Source organism: Toxorhynchites rutilus, chromosome 2, assembly GCF_029784135.1.
Source record: "Toxorhynchites rutilus septentrionalis strain SRP chromosome 2, ASM2978413v1, whole genome shotgun sequence".
NCBI lineage: Eukaryota > Metazoa > Arthropoda > Insecta > Diptera > Culicidae > Toxorhynchites > Toxorhynchites rutilus.
Window position 1 is genome coordinate 167026404 of NC_073745.1, and position 22903 is coordinate 167049306.

The following is a 22903-nucleotide window of genomic DNA, read 5'->3' on the forward strand; positions in this document are numbered from 1 at the left end:
TTTTCAAAAATTTAAAAGCAGTTTCTTACAGTTCAATATACTGGTTTTCGAAATAACTGGCCAAAAGTTTTATAAAAATGTGTTTTTCCATGACTTTTACTGAAATTAAAACAAGCCGAAAAGTACAACATTTTTATCGGTGCGGGTATAATGGACATGTAGTGGGGGGGGGATATGGACAGGTTCATAATATATGAAGCGTAGAGGTTTATCGCTCGCGAGAGGAATAATTTCACTCTCTCCCAGTTTTTGTGCGTCCAGTAACTGAAATAGAACAAAAAGAGACAGCAATATAAAAAAGAGTTCAATCTCTTCTTCCCTTCACGTTCCATCATGCATTGTATTTGATTATGGATATGACTGTCCATTGACCATCGCATCCTACTGAGAAAACTATCCCGTCTTGGTGCTTCCGACGAATTCATCAACTGGCTGAGATCATATCTGTCTGGAAGAACGCTCCGTGTCAAGCTCTTGTCTCACACTTCATCTCCGTTTGCTGATTCTTCGGGTGTTCCGCAAGGCAGCAATCTTGGAACACTGCTGTTCGCGATCTTCTATAATGATGTGTCGCTTATTTTAGCATCTGACTGTGTGTCGATATATGCAGACGACTTGAAAATCTATCTAGCCATCAAAACTCTCGAGGATTGCCGTCGGTTACAGAGCCTGCTTGACCAGTTCGTGAGTTGGTGTCGCCTGAACAAACTAACCATCAGCATAAATAAGTGTGTCATCATGAGTTTCCATCGAAAAAGACAGCCAACTATATTCGACTACACGATCGATGATTTCATCCTGGAGAGAGTCAGTCAGGTCAACGACTTGGGTGTAACGCTCACATTCGACGCACACCGATCTGCATTGATATCCAAGGCCAATCGTCAGCTTGGGTTTATTTCGAGAATCTCTAGGGACTTTACTGAACCCCACTGCCTGAAATCTTTCTTCTGTTCACTAGTTCGGCCAGTTCTTGAAACCGCATCTGTAGTATGGAGCCCTTACCAACACATGTGGATCGTCAGGATTGAACGGATTCAAAAATGGTTCATCCGTAGAGCGCTTAGGAATCTGCCTTGGCGTGACCCACGGAACCTACCGTCATATACAGCTAGATGTCGCTTACTGAACTTGAATACTCTTGAGCGTCGTAGACGTATTCAACAAGCCACCTTCTTTACCAAACTTCTTTGTGGTGAAATCGATGCGCCTAGCTCGCTCGAGAAGATGAACTTTCGCGCTCCCAGTAGAATTCTACGATCCTCGTTTTTGCTGCAACCGCTTGCACATCGTTCATCGTATGGTCAACATGAACCGGTCACGGAAATGTTCAGAACCTTTTCATCCGTAGAGCAGTTTTATGACTTTGGAGAATCATTACTACGCTTCAGAAACCGAAATGAGAATCCCGATGTGTTTAATGTTATGTTTTATTGTTATGTATCCATGTTTTTGTTTTACTATTTTTCAAGTTTTTATTCATTAAGACGATGTTGTCAGATGGATGTTATATCTAAACAAATAAACAAATAACCAGCAGTTAAATAAATTTCATAACTGAACCACTCAAAATGCTTAATTAAGCCGAAAAAAATATATTCACACGCAGAATCATTTCTGATTTTAGGTTTTTGTTCCCCTTTCATTGTCATGACTTTCATTCCTATGACATTCATTGTCATAGGGTGGTTTAAATATTATAGAATAACACATAGAAAGAGGGTCTCATTAACAGAAATTTAAAACTTACAAGGTAACTAAACAAATCAACCGCACGTCCATATTATCCTCACTTCCCCTACTTCCGCCACTAAAAATGAACAAGATTCATTTCAAGAGATTCATCTGTCACTAGTTTATGTGTGAAGTTTTCGTACCGTAGTTCCGTTTCCGTAGTTTCCGTGAATTGGCCGTTCAAACACCGCAGGTACACCTCATTCTGGAAGGCCAAAAGTGGCTAAGAATTCAGAAATCGTAAAATAAGTGCATCGGCTCGTTTTGAATGATCGTAAAGTGAAGTTACGCGAGTTAGCTGAGGCCGTAGGCATTTCAAATAACCAAGTGGGATACATTTTGCACGACATTTTGAACATCAAAAAGCTATTCGCACGATGGATGCCTCGTTTACTGACCGTTGACCAAAAACAGCGGCTTTTTGATGATTCAACAGCCGGTTTGTCGTTGTTGAAGCGAAATCGAGTGGACTTCTTTCGACGTTTTGTAACAATGGATGAAACGTGGATCCATTACCACACTCCTGAGTTCAATAGGCAGTCTGCAGAGTGGCTGACAAGCATATTTCGAAGACTTTGACGTTTTGTGCTACAGAAAGTTAAGCACTTGTTGGCAGGATAAGTTTATTTGCTTGAATCATGGCGTCACAGAAACAAGCAGCATGAGATAGATTGCCTTTTCCCGAATCGACAAGCTAACACTATTAGAACACGAGCGAACTGTGGTATAACGATAATGGCGTTATTATGGTCCCCAATACGTGGAAGTAGTCGCATACTCCGGAGTTAAGTTTGATTGAGGAATATTGGTCGGTTGTGAGTGGTAAACTGATAAAAAAAAGGTGGAACTGTAAGCGATGAGACGGAGTTCAAGCGAAGTAGAATGCTAGAATGCATCAGTATGATGCATTGCGTTGAAAGCATTAGATTGAACCATAGCCTTACCATAGTCGAAATAATAGTCTCACAATAAGCATAAGATACATTCCCGATACAAATAAAATAAATTAAACTCATAGTTTCACTTAAATAAGATTTTCACATTCGAAATTTTACACGTTCAAACTTCTCTGTTCCCCGCACACTGATATGATGACTTGCTATTTGTTAAATATTAGCTATCCGGTAATATCGAATATTTGCCCAGTTGAGTAATGTCACAATCCTTCAATCCAATTCACAAAATGTATTTTGCTTCAGATTGATACGACAATGATTGGATATAAATGAATATCAGCATCATACTTCGTTCGATAACTCGCAAGTAGATCGGATAGGTTTTCGAAACGATCCAACAAAGGTGTTTTTTTCCACATCGAATCAGACTGTGTTTTTTTTCATCAGTTGCGCTTGCGAGTAGAGCGAAGCTCAAAGTGGTGCGTGACCAGTTGAGTAATGTCACAATCCTTCAATCCAATTCACAAAATGTATTTTGCTTCAGATTGATACGACAATGATTGGATATAAATGAATATCAGCATCATACTTCGTTCGATAACTCGCAAGTAGATCGGATAGGTTTTCGAAACGATCCAACAAAGGTGTTTTTTTCCACATCGAATCAGACTGTGTTTTTTTTTCATCAGTTGCGCTTGCGAGTAGAGCGAAGCTCAAAGTGGTGCGTGACCGAGACGCAGAGGATACAATTCAGACAGATTTATCACACACGCCACACAGCAGCGGCAAGTATAAGTTTATTTTTCTTTTGTCCTCCTATCATTCCTTCTACCATCTGTGCTCGATTTACACCATTGTTCATCTGTGTGTTTACCAAATCGGCAAACGTTGGCATTAGGGGTGTCTATTTTTTCTTGGTTACATTACCGTTGAAATTTTATTGGAACTTTTTTTCATTTTAGAATTTTATATAAATAAAATAAATTAATATAAATATTATCCGCAGCATAACCTTATAATATTTTTTTTTACTTATTCATTTTGATAATTATTATATTCTGTTCATATCGAACAGTTGGCCGATTTTTCTAATATGGCTGAGGGCGGAAAGGACCCCCCGTTGACGCAATTGAATATTTCTGATACCGAACCTCCTCCTGAAGAGCAGGAGGATGAAGCAGAAATTGAGGTAGAAAATTCTGTTTACGAAGTTGATAGTTCCGAAGATGAGGAAATCGACGAGAAACAGGATTTTCGTCCTAAAGAATACCCTGAAGGCTCCAAAGGTCCATTCATTGTGTACTTTAGACGAAAATCCAAACCTCTCAATGTCATTCGTATCTCGAAGGAACTAACTCAACATTTTTCTGACGTTACCGAAATTACACGGATGGGGCCAGACAAACTACGAGTTGTCGTCTCAAGCAGGACCCAAGCGAACAAAATGACGCGCTGCGACCTCTTTGCGATTGAGTATCGTGTATACGTACCCTGTTGTAACGTCGAAATAGACGGCGTAATAACCGAAAAGGGTTTGACCCGAAAAGAGATAATCGATGGTGTCGGTCGCTTCAAGAACTCCACACTACAAACTGTGAAGATTCTTGCATGCGATCGACTGAAATCTGTGTCACATAAAAATGACAAAAGAATTCTCAATCGGACAAACTCTTTTCGTGTGACTTTTGAGGGTTCCGCCCTTCCAAATTACGTTGCAATAGGGGCACTTCGTTTACCTGTTCGATTGTTTGTACCCCGGGTAATGAAATGCAACAAATGTATGCAACTCGGTCACACGGCCGCCTATTGTTGCAATAAAAAACGTTGCGCAGATTGTGGAGAGAGCCATGATGAGAATCCTTGCGCGAAAGAGCACAAGTGTCTTCATTGCGGCGGGACTCCTCATGATCTTATTCAATGCCCGGTGTACAAACAACGAGGGGAAAAACTCAAGCGTTCCTTAAAGGAACGTTCCAAGCGGACTTTTGCAGAAATGCTTAAGAGTTCCGTGCCAACGACACAGGACAATCCCTACTCCATTCTGCAGAACGACGAGCCTGTTGCAGACGCTCCCAATGCCGGATGTTCCGGTACATCGCAGGGTGCCATCAGGAAAAGAAAAATTACTTCTTTTCCATCACTCCCCAGAAAGAATACCGAAACTTCCCAAGTTGGAATGAAGCCTCGAACTGAACGTGCTGAGAATAGGCCGAAGCAAGTACCTCCCGGTTTACGTGGTCATGCTACCAACCAGGGGTCCTTAGCACTTCCCGGAACAACAACGAACACGTCTGTTCCATTTTCGCGGTCGAAGCAACAGCCACTACCTGGCCTGCTTGCGCTTTCAGACCTTGTGGATAACATTTTAAATGCTTTAAATATAAATGATCCTCTTAAAAGCATAGTGTTATGTTTGCTTCCGGTTGTGAGAACATTTTTGAAAGAAAAATGTGGCTTTTTAGCAGCGTTCATTTCCATCGATGCCTAATTCAGCGCAAGAGGTCAAGGATTTGACCACTGTCATACAGTGGAATTGCAGAAGCATCATCCCTAAACTAGACCAATTTAAATTTTTAGTTCACAGTTCTAACTGTGATGTATTTTCTCTCTGTGAAACATGGCTTTGTTCAGCCGACGAGCTGAATTTTCACGATTTCAACATTATTCGCCTAGATCGTAACGACTCGTTTGGTGGCGTACTATTGGGGATCAAAAAACGTCACTCCTTCTATAGAGTCACTATCCCATCGATTACAGGCATTGAAGTTGTCGCTTGCCAGATACAAATCAATGCCAAAGAACTCTGCATTGCTTCGATATATATTCCTCCCAGGACTACGGTAGGCCGCCATCAGTTCTTTGATATTATCGAGGCATTGCCGGAGCCGCGGTTAATCTTAGGTGACTTCAACTCCCATGGAACAGCATGGGGGTCACTCTACGATGACAACCGTGCCACGTTGATTTATGATCTGTGCGACAACTTCAACATGACAGTTTTAAATACTGGGGAAGCAACTAGGATAGCCAACCCTCCTGCACGGGCAAGCATGCTAGACATATCTCTCTGCTCTTCTTCATTATCCCTGGATTGCACATGGAAGGTAATCCAAGATCCCCACGGTAGTGATCACCTACCAATAATTTTATCGATCGCCAATGAATCAAAATCTAGTGAGTCAGTCGATATTGCGTATGACCTCACGAAGAATATTGACTGGAGAAAATTTGCAGAATTAATATCTGAAGCAATCATTTCGATGCATGAACTTCCTCCCCTTGAAGAGTATAATTTTATATCAAGTTTGATTTACGATAGCGCACTTCAAGCTCAAAAGAAACGTGTACCGGCTACCACTTTCCGACGTCGTCCTCCATCACTTTGGTGGGACAGGGAGTGTTCAAAGGTCTACCTTGAAAAATCATCCGCTTTCAAAAAATTCGGGAAAACTGGATTAGTGGAATGGTTTCGAAAGTACCAAGCTCTAGAAGCCAAACTAATAGGTCTGATTAAAGCAAAAAAGCGTAGATATTGGTGGAAATTCGTCAATGGTTTGTCAAGGGAGACCGCAATGAGTACTCTTTGGAATACGGCTAGAAGAATGCGTGGCTGGAACCATACCAATGAAAGTGAGGAATACTCTGACCGTTGGATTTTCAAATTTGCAAGGAAGGTTTGTCCCGATTCTGTTCCTGCACAAAGCGTCGTACGCGATATTCCGCTCCAATGCGATTATGAGAATTTTTCGATGGTAGAATTCTCAATTGCCCTCCTCTCATGTAACAATTCAGCTCCGGGGTCGGACAAGATTAAATTCAACTTGTTGAAGAATCTTCCCGACTTGGCAAAACAGCGTTTGCTGAACTTGTTCAACAAGTTTCTGGAGCTGAATATTGTCCCGCATGACTGGAGACAAGTGAGAGTGATAGCCATACGAAAACCCAACAAGCCGGCTTGCGATCACAACTCGTATAGGCCGATTGCAATGTTATCCTGTATTCGCAAATTGTTAGAGAAAATGATTCTACTTCGTTTAGACAAGTGGGTCGAAACGAACAATTTGCTGTCAAATACGCAGTTTGGCTTCCGCCGAGGTAAAGGGACGAATGATTGTCTCGCGCTGCTATCTTCTGAAATCCAAATCGCATTTGCTCGCAAAGAACAAATGGCTTCCGTTTTTCTCGATATCAAAGGGGCATTTGATTCAGTTTCCATGGAAATTCTCTCAGAGAAGCTTCATAACCGTGGTCTTTCACCGATTCTGAATAATTTCCTGTACAATTTACTGTCAGAAAAGCACATGAATTTCTCTCATGGCAACTAAAAATCTTCTCGTTACAGTTTTATGGGCCTACCGCAAGGCTCCTGCCTAAGCCCCCTCTTGTACAGTTTTTACGTCAATGATATGGATGATTGTCTAACTAGAGACTGCACGCTGAGACAACTTGCAGACGATGGAGTTATTTCCATCACGGGTACTAATCCCGTCGCTCTGCCAAAGACGTTGCAAGATACCATGAACAATCTGTTCACGTGGGCTCTCAAGCTGGGTATCGAATTCTTTACGGAGAAAACTGAAATGGTCGTTTTTTCTAGGAAGCACGAACCCGCCCAATTCCAGCTTTACCTATCCGGCAAAATCCAACACTCTATGTTTTTCAAATACCTGGGTGTATATTTTGATTCTAAATGTACCTGGGGGAGACACATTGCGTATTTGAAACAGAAATGCCAGCAAAGAATCAATTTTCTCCAAACAATAACCGGAACATGGTGGGGTGCCCATCCAGGAGACCTCATTCAGTTATACAAAACAACGATATTGTCAGTGTTAGAATATGGCAGTTTTTGCTTCCGATCAGCTGCCAGGATTCATATTCTCAAGCTGGAGAGGATACAATATCGTTGCTTGCGTATAGCCATGGGGTGTTTGCATTCGACACATACGATGAGTCTCGAAGTTTTGGCAGGAGTACCCCCGCTTACTCTTCGGTTCACAGAATTATCCTACAGATTTCTCATCCGTTGCAAGATCATGAATCCATTGGTGATTGATAACTTCGAAAATCTACTCCAGCTGACTCCTCAGTCAAGTTTTATGTCTTTATACCATGAGTACCTTACCCACGACGTGCACCCTTCACCAGGCATCTCCAACCAAGTTTGCTTCCCATACTTTTGCAATTCCTCTGTCATTTTTGATCTGTCCATGCGACAAAAAATCCATGGAATACCAGATCACCTACGCTCCAATGTTATTCCGTCGATATTTTCGGAAAAATATGGGAAAGTTGGATCTGATAAAATGTTCTTTACTGACGGTTCATACATAAACGGGTCAACTGGCTTCGGCATCTTCAATGAAAATTCCAGTGCCTCTTTCAAACTCAAAGATCCTTGTTCCGTGTATGTCGCAGAAATGGGTGCGATATACTATGCTCTAGGGATCATTGAAACACTGCCCATCGACCATTATTTTATTTTTTCAGACAGTCTCAGCTCATTAGAGGCAATCCGCTCAATGAAAGTTGATAAACGCTCATCTTATTTCCTAACAAGAATAAGACATCTATTGAGTGTTTTGGTCGAAAAATTATTCAAGATTACCTTAGCATGGATTCCCTCTCATTGCTCGATTCCGGGGAATGAGAAAGCGGACTCGCTAGCTAAGGTGGGCGCTTCAGAAGGCACACTTTTTGAAAGGCAAATTGCTTATAACGAATTTTTTCACATTCCTCGTCAGGACACACTCGTTAGTTGGCAGCGCATGTGGAGTGAAGATGAGTTCGGTCGTTGGTTACACACGATTATCCCTAAGGTCTCGACGAGTGCATGGTTCAAGGGATTGAATGTAGGTCGTGATTTCATTCGCGTGATATCTCGGCTTATGTCCAATCACTACAACCTAAACGCGCATCTCTATCGCATTGGGCTCGCAGCAAACAATCTTTGTGATTGTGGCGATGGCTACCACGACATCGAGCATGTTGTCTGGTCGTGTATCCGGTTCCATGCTGCTCGCTCTCAGCTCTCTAGAGCACTGAGAGCAAAAGGCAGACAATCGGATATCCCCGTTCGGGATATCTTAGGTAGCCGGGATCCTGATCTTCTGCTTCATCTATACCTGTTCCTCAGAAACGCCGATGTCAACGTTTAATGATGTTTCCTTCGTTGTGTCCCCGTTTCATATCCCTCCTATCCGATCGATAAACTTTTACTTAGTCGCGGCAATACATACACACACTCTTTACAGACACACGGGCCAAAGGTTGTGCAGTCCACTGATCATTCAACAAGAGCCAAAGGTTGTACCGCTCATGACAACTCTACACGAACTGATGATTGCGCCGGCTAGTGACCATTCTATCCTGGATTCCTCGAGTCGAGAAAGACGCACCACGCTAGATATGGGGCACAGACTAGGGAGCGTTGCTGATTAATGGTCAGCTGCATCCCAATAGGAAGTAGCCCGTGTCGGACACACGTATAGAGCATCGAAGACTGCAACATACCAATTATGAGAACACTTGTAATACTAACCTCGAGCCAACCGCGAGTAATCGGTTACATATTACTAACATAGTTGTAAGACAAAAATTGTCAAAATATTGGACTCCCGGCCCCGTCAGGCTAACGCCACATGTGCCTTAATAAAAAATATATTTTGGAAAAAAAAATCATACTTCTACATACCTGTAATAGATAATTACTTTTAGTCACCGATAGAGACCGCCATTGTCTCAAATCGCCTTCTTGTCCAAAAGAAGCTGATACAGTTGGAATTCCTAGAGCAGCGCTGATTGATTTCACTGTCTCCGATGATGCACCCGTCAATGTTGTATCAAAAATAACATGAGGTGGCGTGTTCATACTTAATGCCTCTGAATATTTCGAACAAACTGAAATGGATTTTGTGTGCTACTGATTAGTCTATTATTACAATTGTGAAGATGCATATATATGATCCTTTTTTTCTAGTGATTAGAGGAAATCGGGGTAAAACCGCACCCTAAGGATTATCACATATTTGAATTCTATTCAAAGGCCAGACGACGGATATCGGTAATGAAGATCTCATAGATCTGGAGATCTCTCTCCTGCTCCTGGTCCGGAGTAAATAGTTTTGATCCCAGCTTGGGTGAGCATCCCTTGGCCGAGTGGTTAGCGTCATAACTAACATGCCGGGCGTTCGGGTTCGATTCCCGTTCTGGTCGGGGGAATTTTTCGTCAAAGAAATTTCCTCCGACTTGCACTGTGATCACGCGTATTCTAGAGCTTGCCACTCAAAATGCATTCAAGGCGTGTTATTTGGCATAGAAATCTCAACTAAGTACTAATAAAAATGACGCAAGTAATACTACGTTGAGACGGCGAAGTTCCTCTAGGAACGTTAGTGCCATTGAAGAAGAAGAAGTTGGGTGAGCATCCCCCGGAGATGTAATGGATGAGTTTTTTTTTGGTGACATGCCCTACTCAACGTTGGTTTTGGCACAAACACACAAACCAGATGTCGGTTTTACCCCGAATGAACTCGAATTTTCCAAAATGTTCCGACTAAAACACCTCAATTCCACTAGCGAAATTTTACACGGACTATTTCCTGTTTGTTGTCCGGTTTTGTTCTGTTATTTCTTTTGACAGCAAAGCGACTTCCGCAAAACGTAAGAAATAAGAAGTGTGTACAAGGGACATCGGAAAATTTGCAAAAAAATGGCTTCTAATTGGAAAAATCAAAGGGTGTCGGTCCTACCCACAGTGTCAGCTTTACCCTGATTTCCCTTATAGTTATCATGGACTGAATAATTAGTGAATGTGCCTATGTTGGTAGTCGTCTCACTTACTTGATTCTAAAAATCCTTTGCTATCTGTGCGGTTTCCCTCAACGGACATTAATTCCACTGAAAGACCAAGGCTAGGATTCTTCCTAATGTAGTTCAATGCAACATCTACAGCCACCTGCGCCATATCATTACCGACTTCGTTGACGAACACTGGAACAAAAATAAATACCAAGATTATACCGTGAAACAAGAAAAATAATATAGAGCCCTATTATAGAAATCGAGTCGATAAGAATTTTGCTGGTTAGCTCTATTTTACCACCGAGTAAAAGCTATCGGTTCAAATGTCAGATTTTTTTTTGAGTTGTTTGGTTTGCTTGTCACATATTTTCAGAGATTTTTTTTGTTTTGATTTGCTTCCCTGATAGTTTCCTTTGGGAAACTTTTGAGAAACGCTTAAATATATGCAATTTGCAACACATGTTTGAGCTCGGTAAGAGATTATCTCGTAAGCTCTATTTTTTTCCACCGAGTAAAAGCTATCGGTTCAAATGTCAGATTTTTTTTGAGTTGTTTGGTTTGCTTGTCACATATTTTCAGAGATTTTTTTTTGTTTTGATTTGCTTCCCTGATAGTTTCCTTTGGGAAACTTTTGAGAAACGCTTAAATATATGCAATTTGCAACACATGTTCGAGCTCGGTAAGAGATTATCTCGAATTACAAAATACGAAATTTTGTTCAGATTTATAGTGATAGTGATCGACTTCTCGATTCGATTTGCATAATAGGACCCATAATGTGTATAGTTTAGCTTAAGAGAGTATTCATATTTCATATTCATATTTTTTCATATTTCATATATGCCCACAAAAATTCCGATTCCGATTATTCCGATTATTTACCGAGTTATAGAAATGATACGGTATGTGCGGTATCAACTCTAGTACGAACTTGACACAAAACATCAAACCATTCCCCTCGAAAGTAGTTTCTTCAAGCTGGCGTACACAATATTTTCTTCAGAACCGATTTATCTCCATATATCTCTATCGCATGAACCAATAAAAAACCATATTTTTTTTACTTTTACTATAGTTTTTTCAACTGTTTAATGTTGCGCAATTTAATTTTTTTTTTAATGTCATCAATTTTCATATTTTTAATCATAAATGTGGTTTATTTCACCAAAATTCTTCATTACAAAAATCAAGTTTTATAGAAGACAAGATCTAAGCGGAGCCATAACATCTCCATTCGGAATGTCACAAACAAACTAGGAGTGTCGTCTACAACCGTGCACTGAAACGAGTATGACTGTCTACTTATTAGAAGGTAGTGATTCCAACTTGCAACGATAAAGCAAGATAGCGAAAAAGTTAACCCGGAAGCTGTTCACGATGATAGTCTTCAAGACCACATGCCCATGACTACTAATTAAATTACATAAACAAAAATAATTCGAATTTTTTTATAAAAAAAATAATTTACATTCTTGCATTCCGTTGCATGTTTTGTTCGTACCACCCTTCATATTACAAGTTCCATAGTTTCCCGTAGCTGCTGGAGGTTTTTTGGTCAAATAAAATTATTCAGGCTTGCACTGGTACACTGGTATTTTACTGGATCCACTAAAAAGTGTTTAGAATATTATAGTAAGAATTGATTGTCAGGATGAGTACATTTATTTACGTCATGGTTTTACCATAGCAAGTGAATTTTAATTCGATCCTGCACGCTCGAAACAAAATTTTATAGCAGCGGTCGTAGTAGGCGTATTTAAAATCTTTTGACAGCACATTTTTCGGAAAACCTGTAAAAATTTCGCGTGGATCCGTTTTGTTTTGAAAAAGTTGTGCAGAATGGGAACTAGGGATTGTTAACCGGTTTTATCGGTAATACCGGTTAATTTTCCATTAACGAATTACCGGTAATTTTACAATCAATAACCGATAATTTCGGTAATTTTTATTTTTACGTCATAAATAATATTTGCTTTTATGTCGCTTTGGGATATTTTTCGAGAATCAAATTAGATAAAAAACGGCAGTGTTGCGCCGATTCTACGACATCCGAACTTCAATTCACAAATCGCTGCTCGATCTAAACATGAAATAGAACAGCTATCGGAGCAACCATCAGAAATTTCGAAGTAGCTGCTTGAAGCCTTAATTGGAAGGATTGCAGAAAGACATTTCGTATATGCAGATTTGTTCTCGTCTATGAATAATCACGCTGCTCGTGGTCGTGACACAATTAATGATTACTTTGGGATTAGAAGACAACAGAATTAACATTCTCAGTGTCCTTAAGTATTACTTTAACCAACTAACTAAGTAGCAAAAACTTGCAAAATGTTTTTTGTAAACTAATCATTATAAATAAAAGTCGTTTCTTCAAGAACATTGTTTATTCTAAAGTATGTTTTTACCGGTAATTTACCGGTTTTACCGGTAATGAAATTTTCATAACAAAATAACCGGTCATTGAATTTTGGCACGGTAATGCAATCTCCAATGAGAACTGAAAGAAGAAGTATGATTTGGGACACCCACATTAAAATAAATAGTATGATGTGTTGAAACGTTTCCGTGAATGTACAATTGGTCGGTGTTAAATCAGACCGGACCATGTGACATTTTTCTGATTTCGAGAAAAACGAGCTTGAAGTTTGGTGCTATAAGGAGATTTCATTGAGCATTCAAAACAATTTCGAACGTTATTCCTGCTGTACGTGTGATTTTCAAAATCTGACAAATATGGTATGCAGCCTACGTAATGCTTAACCAAATGCAATCAATGAATCAAATTTTTAATTTTGCGACTTGGTCCCCTCTGACTTAACACCGACCAATTGTTGTTCAGATGGCTCAGATTACGCGTCGTAGTGGAACTTACGATCAGAAGCTGAGATTGACGGTATGGAGAACAATAAAGGCAAACCCGGAACTCTCGGACTACGAGTTAACAACAATATCCAAGGCCAGGATAATCCAGCAACATAAACAACGGACCACTCAACATCATCACTCCGTTCCATAATATAAACATGAAACCGCTTAGCCAGCCGATGGATAAACAACGCCGAAAATCAATTAGCCGGCTCAGCAAGATGATGGAGAGTTCCCGTTAAACGATTCCCGGTTCCGGTTAAATAATCTAACGGTCATCACGAAAGACTAAACAATCCCACGATCAGGATCAGACGCGAATATTGCGTCATTATAAATCTGTTATAAATATCACGGCAAATGAACTGTAAGAGTAGTATTCAGATAGAAGTGAATAAACGCACAGTGGTGCAGTGAAAAGTAGAATTTTTTTTTTAAAAACAATTTTAGAGTTTAAGTTTTAACTTACGACATCGCCAAAAACACAACTTCAAGCAAAGTATCATCGGGAAGATCCGTATGCGAGAAAATTATCGTGATTTCCGTGCCTGCAAGCAACCAAACAGGACGCTGAAGCAAAGTCTGATGGCCAAAACCAGTGCTGAAAATATTCACGTTCACGACATTCAAATTCGGCGAATTTCTGCCTTCCTTGTATTGATAACCTACTGCTCAAGCGAGAGTCGATAAATATGATACGACACTATCAATGAACCCCAGTGAAATGAACATCAACATCAGCTTACCATGAAATTCATTTTTCATTTGCATCTTCCTTTTCGTCATGGTATTCGTAAAGTCGAAAATGAAGTTCATTGCGTGTTAGTAAAAATCAAAGCATAAAATTCAACGTCACCAATTGAGAGTGAAATCGATTAATGGTAAAGGATGGCAATTCATCACACAAAATTCTTGTTTTTGGCGACTCCGGCAATGGAATGTATTGAATAACTCTTGCTACGTTTTATGAATCTACTCACGACTGTCCGGAAATGACATACACCACCATTTATATGTGCAATGGGTGACACGTTTTCAATAAAAATTCACTGCAAGCGATGAAGATCAACTTAACATTCGCGATAATCACCTGAAATTATTGACAGTAATGAAAGTGCCTGAATGCAGGCTTTTCGAAATTCGTTCATGCTGTTTTCGATCAATATACCAGACAAAGCTCACGCGTCTCGACTCTTGTGTTATACTCATTATTACAAATATGGTGTTGAGTTTCAACAGAAGAGAATTCATCCGATACTGGGAAAAATCTAATTCCTTCATTCGTGAATAAAATGCGATAATTTGTGGCACTGACCAAAACACGTGCTCGAGTTGTACAACAAGGTATTGACGAAGTACGAAGGATACATGCTGATGCATGACGGGACATACGTGAAAATGGATTCAAACTATGATAAAGTGAATCCTAAAAAAGTACTAAAATTCTACATAGACAGAACGACTGAAAACTGGTGCGCCATGTTGGTTGACAAGCCAGAGCACCGAAGATTCAGATTCTAGACAAGACTAGAGACACTAGATTAAAATTTAATCGAGCTTCTGGAAGATGATAGATTGACTACAGATATTACTGCTGCTTTTCATCGTCGACGCCTCCGCCCACGGCCCTAGAATCATTAAGAGCCCCCGCAGACTTTTGTTTTCGGCCGACAGTTTGAGCGGCCGACTTAATCAGTATGAAAATATATGCATATGCGCACATTACACCGATTCAGTTGGTTCGGTTTTTGCACTAACAGGCCAACTCGACCAAACTGTCTGCCGATAAAAAGTATGCAGTCTGCGGTGGTTCTAACGGTAGTTAGAAATACAGCCTGAAAGCGATTTTATGGAAGATCTGCTTCATTATGAGGCTGACAATCAAAATTTGTACTGAAGTAAACTAGGATTCACAAACTTCTTAAGAACGAAGAGAACCTATTGCAAGATTACATATTCGATATGAAAAACTTCATTTCCATTCATAATTTCTGTTATAAAATATGTGTTCATTCCACCTGTCAAACCGTTATCATTTTCGCCTCACAAATTGAACGAATGAAGCACAATGCCGTCAACGCGAATATACATCGTTTCGTTTCGGTACGACTTTTTTTGATCCGGACCAACCTGTTTCGGGGTTGGATTCGGCATGATTCGAGTCGATTTTCGGCACGTCAGCAAGCACGAGCGGCACGCCAACACTTATTCGACTTTACCGGGCGGCTTGAGGCCGAACGATGCCGATTGGGATAATGTGGACGCGTCTTAATATAGAAAAAAACTGTTGCTGAACAAATTTTTGAAGAAACGCTCCACCATTACCAATCTGATGACCTTCACTAACACTCTGGTTGGTGCCATCGAGAAGCGTCGACAAGTTGATGTCGTGTATATCGACTTTCTCCAAGGCATTCGACAAAGTTCCACATGGTCTAGCTATCACAAAACTGAGCCGCCTCGGTCTTCCTTCGTGGATTGTTCGCTGGATAGAATCGTACCTTTCGTCCAGGGAAGCTTTCGTGAAGGTCACATCGCCACATCGCCACATCGAATGCGCTTCACCTACCGTCCGGGGTTCCTCAGAGTAGTCACCTTGGTCCTCTCATCTTTATACTCTTTTTAAACGATGTATGCAACCACCTAAGCTGCTGCAAGCTCTTGTATGCAAATGACCTGAAACTCTACCGCATTATCGAGACGACGGTTGATTGCCTGGCTCTGCAAGCTGATATTGAACGCCTGTCATCGTGGTGTAAGATGAACGGAATGTTGGCAAACCCATCGAAATGCAAAATCATCACCTTCAGCCGAAGTCGAACACCGGTCACGTTTGACGATGAATGAATCACCGCTTGTGAGAGTAGGCTCTATCAAGGATCTTGGGCTACTTTTAGACAGGAAATTGAGATTCAACGAGCACATATCGATGACAGTCACTAAAGCAAACTCCATGCTTGGCTTCCCGAGAAGAAATACAGTGCAATTTGACGACGTACATGCCATGAAGTCACTGTACTGTTCTCTGGTTCGCAGCGTGCTAGAGTATGGAGTGCAAATCTGGGCCCCGTATCTTAGTGTGCACGTAACACGTATCGAAAAAATCCAGAAAGGTTTCATAAGAAATGCGTTACGGCGGCTCCCATGGACAAATCCCGACAATCTACCGCCTTACGAACATCGATGCGCGCTCATCGGACTTCAAGCTCTGTCGATGATTCTTGTTGTAAATATTCTTAATTGTGCTTTATTCATGAAAACGCAAAAAAGTGTTTGTAGTGAGTCAAAATGTTGTTACGTCACACTGGAATGGATCGCATACTTTTCGTGACGTGACAACAACTTCTGGAGACAGTTGATACTCCTCTATTTGTGAACTGATCTCAAATTTTGTGGGTTGTTGACCTTCATTGTTTGCTCAGAGAAACCCAAGTATAAAAATGTTTGAACCTATGTTCATCTGATAAACTAAAAAAATGCTCTATTTTTGTGACGTGACAACGCTTCAAAAAAAAAAACTTCCCCTCCTTGTAAATACATATTAGATGTAAGGATAGTTTTAAGAATTGAGTGTGAAGTGTCAGTGTGAATGAGAATGTGAATGTGAATGTGAGTGCGAGTGTAAACACACATCTCCTTACATCCCATCCTTTTCCTAATGAAAAAGTGTCACCCTTCTAAACTCGAGTCGACCGCGAGTAATCGGTTTCCTATTTCATTAACCATAGAATTAAGAAAACAACATGTTGATATATGCTAGTTGAAATATAGTTAAGAGTTTGGCTCCATTAAACTTATGTAACTGAGCCTGTAAAAATAAACGGATTAATAAAAAAAAAAAAAAAAACGCTTCAAAATACCTGTTTTTCAAATGCTTGTTTCTCATAAATTAAAAAATGAAATGTAGGTCTACCCACGGCAACAAGCATTCAATCACCCATTCGATGGTATATATACATTGAAGTTTGGTTAAGCATGTGCAGAGATATCTCAAGAAACATAAAAATAGTTAAAACCTAAAATATTTTAAATATAATTATTTAGTTTTTTAAACTCGCCTCTCTCAAAGGTTGGTGCATAAAAATTAAATTTGTTACAAAAAATTTATACTATAACTAATGCTTATTCAAATAACGTTTTCAATTCTTTCCTAAAACTAGATTTGAAATTTGGTTCTCTGGCGCACCTCATGGAATGGGCCAATAACTTATTTGCATTGTTCGAAGAAATTTAGAACATCTGTAGTGAAAACAATAGCCATTCATTGAAAATGCCTTTTTAAGCATACTTACAACTAAAGGTGACACAACAAAGATTAAGATCGGTTAAAAAACTGCATGAACTGCCATTTCATTGGCAGCATAACATCCCTTAATATCCATGATTTTATCCACCCAGTACAGGGGGCGAACCGCGTACCAGGAGAAGCACTCCAACACCATAATGTTCCCTCCACCACGCTTGAATGTTTTCGTGGCATACATGGATTGCAGCACTGGATTGGATTATTTTTTCTCAAATGTATGTCACTTTCTTTTCTTGCTTGAGCAGCGGTCTTAATGTTTTTTTCCGACACTTTATGTTGTTCAATTCGTCGAAAGAACTTGTCGTAAACAGTTTTTTCTATGGTAATATTCATTATAATAGGAGCACCGGTAAGTTTCTTCGTTTTTTTTCTAAAATTAATGCTTTATTCTGCAAAAATGGTTAAAAATGTAATATTCAAAGTATTGCCCATCGCTAGTCATAATTTTTTCCCATCTTTCTGGCAATTCACGGATCCCTTTGCGAAAATAATCGGCCGGTTTGTCGGCTAACTACGAATCGATCCAATTTCTATCTACTTTTATCTTCATCAAAATTAGGGAAGTGTTGGTCAACCAGGCTATGTTGCATCGATCGAAAAAGGTAGTAATCGGACGGAGCAATGTCTGGAGAATACGGCGGGTGGGATAGGACCTCCCATTTCAGCGTTTTCACCGGTTTTGATCGAAGTAGCTTTCCAATGAATGTCTGGAAATTTGATTCACTGGAATCATAATCGAGTTACGCCATCTGTTGTAAAACCGAAGAAATGTACACCTAATACAATTTTGTTGAAATTCAAACAAAGATTAACAATTAACCCATGTAGACGGCACGTTCTGATATTACAAGTAAGAGTTTCATTTCCTTTTGCAATAATGGCGAACTTGCATGAATTGTGTGAATTATTTCAAAGAAACAATCAAAAATAATTATTATTATGTATCACTAGTTTTCATGAAATATAATTGCATTACATTACATTACGGAAATCGGACAATACACAGTGCAAAATACTAATTAAATTTTTGTACTCACAAACATTTATATTCTGTGTTGTTTGCGCATCAGCGTAATAATTTAAAATGCATAAATTCAAGAACACTGCCAAGAATAAACACAATTTTGTACGGGAGATAACATTTATTAGAAATCTGAACATTTTACGACTTTTCTGATTCACTTTCGTTTTACAAATGCGAGAATTTTATGGGAAAAAATGCAATGTTACATATGTTTATGATCAATCACAACATTTCAACCATAGCAACGATATAACGCATCAATGGTGCGTGCTGACAACAAACTAAACTTTTACGAGGGTTGCTCGAAATATTTTGAGATACGTGATCACCGGTTACGATACATGAGTTTCGACAACGGCATTGGACAGTTTGATGTTTTAATGACACTCAAATGCTGCTGTGTTGACTCAATTGCTGTTAGCTCACAGTGATTTGTAAAAAAACATCACATTGGTTTCCCTTTTTTAATTGTGGTCATCGTGCGCTCCAAGATTAACTGCGTAAGGGACTCTCGAAATCGGATTCTGCATGAGCTGATGTTGTAAAATTCGTCATGTTAATGCATCATGAGGTTAAGATACTCTTGGACATTATAATTGCTCTTGCAGAATAGCCAATGATTGTTTTCAATGCATTTTGAAAAACTTGAAACTCGTTTTTGATAACACGTGCTAAGAATTACTCTATTCTCAAAACCTATCGGGCATCCCTCGTATGCAGTATACTCGTTCATATTTAATTACCATCAATAGGTTTAGATTTATATTCTTCAATTGATGTCTCTCTCGAAACAAACCAAAGTATGAGTTCATCTAAGGACACGAGGAGAGATTTTCAATTCAATATTATTACTAAAATATGAGTGCGATTATTTCCATTCCTATAAACGAATATCAATGTCCTTTTTGATATAAATTGTAAAGGATTGAATTAAAATATGTGCCTTGGATAGCAGCTAATCCGCCTTACTGACGAATAACCAAAGGAGAAGCTCGAGTTTTTCGTTCCTATGTTCAATGATGCCATTTACCGTTTCAAGAACTGCTGATTTGAGAACAGATCATTAGATTCTATCCTATTCTGTTTAAACGAAGAAGAATCATTTTACAAATACTAAAATGCATTCATGCTGAGCAATTTTGAGCTAAAAAAAGGGTTGCGTAATTTCAGCAAATATTTCCTCGCGTTATCAGGTAGGTTTATCAACAAATTTATTTTCATTTGAAATTGAAACCGTGTTACATGAAAAAATTTCAAAGTGTAATTTGATAGGTTCAAAAAGATTTAATGTATAGAGGCTATGATAATCATTTCCAAGAGGAAGGAAACGGAGTCGCTCCCTGCGTGGATGCACAAAAATTATCCACATTGTTGGTCTTCAACCCAAAGAAGGCGGGGTCCTCTTTGTCATCAATAAATCACTGACTTTTCAGCGATCGTATCGTTGAAGGACCAGCGATACACGTCGAAAATACATTACTGAAGTTTCTAACCGAAGCCAAGCTGGAAAATTAGTTAAGGTTGGTAAACTGACCTGAATACGTCTAGGGGTGGTTTTCTTTCATAACGCAACAGATATGAGTGAGGATGAAGTCAGTTCTCGTAAGAACATTCTCCAGTGGCCAATTGTGATAAATTGTTCTGTAAGAACTGCCGGACCAAAAGCCACTACCTAGATGCGGAAACACTAGTATTTACCCTCTTTTTCTAAAAATTGTCAGAATTTGAGCTAAAGATCAGGTAATGATCTCTCGTCAAACACTCGTAAGGTTTTTTAGCTGTACTAGCCTTAAAGCCATGAGAACTTTGAGGGATTACTTGAACGTGCTCAATGCAATTGAAGTAAAGATCAAAGGACAGAATTGTGTGCTTCACTGAGTCTTGGATGTATTGAAAGATCAGCGATCACATCATTAGCGTATCTGATTACACCGTTTTGAGGAATGACAGGACGTATGAGCACGACGGAGGTATTGCAGTTTAGTATAACCTAACATGCATGGGTGATTCAAATACTTGATCGAATGACAGTTTTCACTTTTTTTGCACCAAAAGAATATACGAAGCGAAGAAGAAATCCTGTTGATTGCAGCTGTAAACATCGCACATCACTCTCGATGCCTACATACAAGTTTGAACCGCATATATCGTCTCAGTCTACCTATAGTGAATAATGCTGTACAGACAAATCACGCTTAACTTTTCAATAGGACCTATATGTTTTGATCGATTCTCTTTATTGACATTCTCTTTCAATTACCACGGTCATGCATACAGACTTTGCGCCAGTTTTGCCACACAGTTTTATTAACGAGGTTACCTTCTACACTCCTGGCCATCGTACAGATCAGGAAACGCTTTTACCGTTAAGTTATTAATGGTAGAGAATGTCGATGGAGAGAATCGATCAAAACAGATAGGTCCTATTGAAAAGTTAAGCGTGAAATGCAGAGCGATAAATGATGCATGAAAAATTACGTCATCATTCGGACACTATTTGTGGGGAGAAGAGCCAAAACAAGAGAGTTTTTGTTTCTCACTGTAGCGATGTGCTAGCTAAAATTTTCGGTCTATATGAATATATAGAGATAGCAACGTTAAAAATGAAAAATATAATCTGACTACTCTTCTGTTCAAAGTTTAAAGCCTCTTAAAAACAAAGAACCAACCAACCATGACTACTCTTCTCTGAGTACCTAGCTAGCCAAATATTCACATAGTTTGCACTCTCTGACAATTATGGGCCAGGATCTGTTGCAGTAATTGAATATGAATGATTCTATTGCGAAGTCCATATGATTCTATGAAGCGCTACTTCATGTTGCATGAAAAAGTTCAACATGTAATAAGGCAAAGAAGAATATAAACTTTCCGCACTGAAACCGATCATGACGATCAGAGTTGTCTCGTTCTCTTTTGTGTCATGATTTGTAGCATGTAAAAGCAAAAGAATACAACTGGAGGGAAAGATTTCTGTAAGATCATATTTGAACAAACGAAAGCGAATAATTCAGTAAAATGGTCTATCGGAAAATACTATATAAGGGCCTTCTCAACAGCTGTAAAGTTTTTGACAAAAACATGAAAACATAACATTGAACACATCGGGATTTTCAATTCGGTTTCTGAAGCGTAGTGATGGTTCTCCAAAGTAAAAAAAAACCGCTCTACGGATGAAAAGGTTCTGATCATTTCCGTGATCGGCTCATGTTGACCGAACGATGAACGATGTGGAAGCGGTTGCAGCAAGAACTAGGATCGTAGAATTCTGCTGGGAGCGCGAGAGTTCACCCTCACAAGCAAGTTGGCAACCAAGGTGGTATGTTGAATACGACTACGACGCTCAAGAGTACCCAAATTCAGTAAGCAATATCTGACTGTAAAGGGTGGCAAAGGTTGCCTGTCAGTGTTTTTTATCACATCGTTTCTCTTGTACAGTTGTATTCACCGATATTTTCATGTTTTTAATCATCCTGTATTTGATGGATGCGATTTGTTTTGGAAGATTGTTTGTTTTGTTTACGCTATAATCATGGACGCGAAACGAAAGCTGGTAGTAGATTTATATTTGAAAAAAAAATTAGACCGTGTGAGATTATGAAACGGCTCAAACACATAGGTGTGATCGATAGATTCATCCTCCGTATCATAAAAAGATACAAGGAGATGGGTACGTATAAAGTCAACCAAAGGCATGGACCTCATCCAACGGTTAGGACCAAAATGATGGTGAAACGCGTAAGGGAACGAATTCGCTGGAATCCAACACAACCAAGGCGTGCGATGACCAAGGATACGAATATTTGCTATACATCGTTCCAGGACATCATCACACATGATTTGAACCTTAAAGCAAATAAAAAAACAGCGAGTTCACGGATTAACGGAGAAGCAAAAGAAGGCGAAGCAAGGAGTTGATTCGAAGCAAGGAGTTGCTGCAGCGGCACGATGATTGTGTTATTATCCTTCCCAAAGCAAAAATGTTTCTGATGCGAGATACTCACAATCAACAGAATGATATAGTATTTGCAGCGAACCTTGGTGATGTTCCCAAGAATAAATTGGCAGTGCAGCGGTTCCAAAATGTGTCGAGAGTGATGGTATGGGGTAGAATGTCACAAAATGTCAAGCTTCCACCGCTTTTTATCGAGTCAGGAGTAAAAATCAACACTGATTACCACATCGATCATGTTTTGAAGAACCATTTGCTACGCCATGCTTCGACATTGATTCCAGACGGAAATAACTGTTTTCAACAGGATTCTACCCCTT

General features: G+C 39.5%; 1 protein-coding gene across 2 annotated transcripts in view; it reads right to left on the reverse strand.

Moving 5' to 3' along the window:
• LOC129768999 (ionotropic receptor 25a) overlaps positions 1–18834 on the reverse strand; it is a 49936-nt gene extending 31102 nt beyond the window's left edge. The window contains exons 1-3 of one of the 2 annotated variants that reach the window (XM_055770983.1): positions 18645–18833; positions 10473–10622; positions 9325–9530 (exon numbers count right to left, since the gene is read on the reverse strand). In XM_055770983.1, the coding sequence (XP_055626958.1) occupies positions 9325–9530; positions 10473–10622; positions 18645–18768 (480 nt within the window). In that variant the 5' untranslated portion in view covers positions 18769–18833. Of the gene's footprint in view, positions 1–9324; positions 9531–10472; positions 10623–18644 lie in introns of both variants that reach the window. The other variant, XM_055770984.1, reaches the window with a different exon arrangement.
• Positions 18835–22903: the final 4069 nt, after the last annotated feature.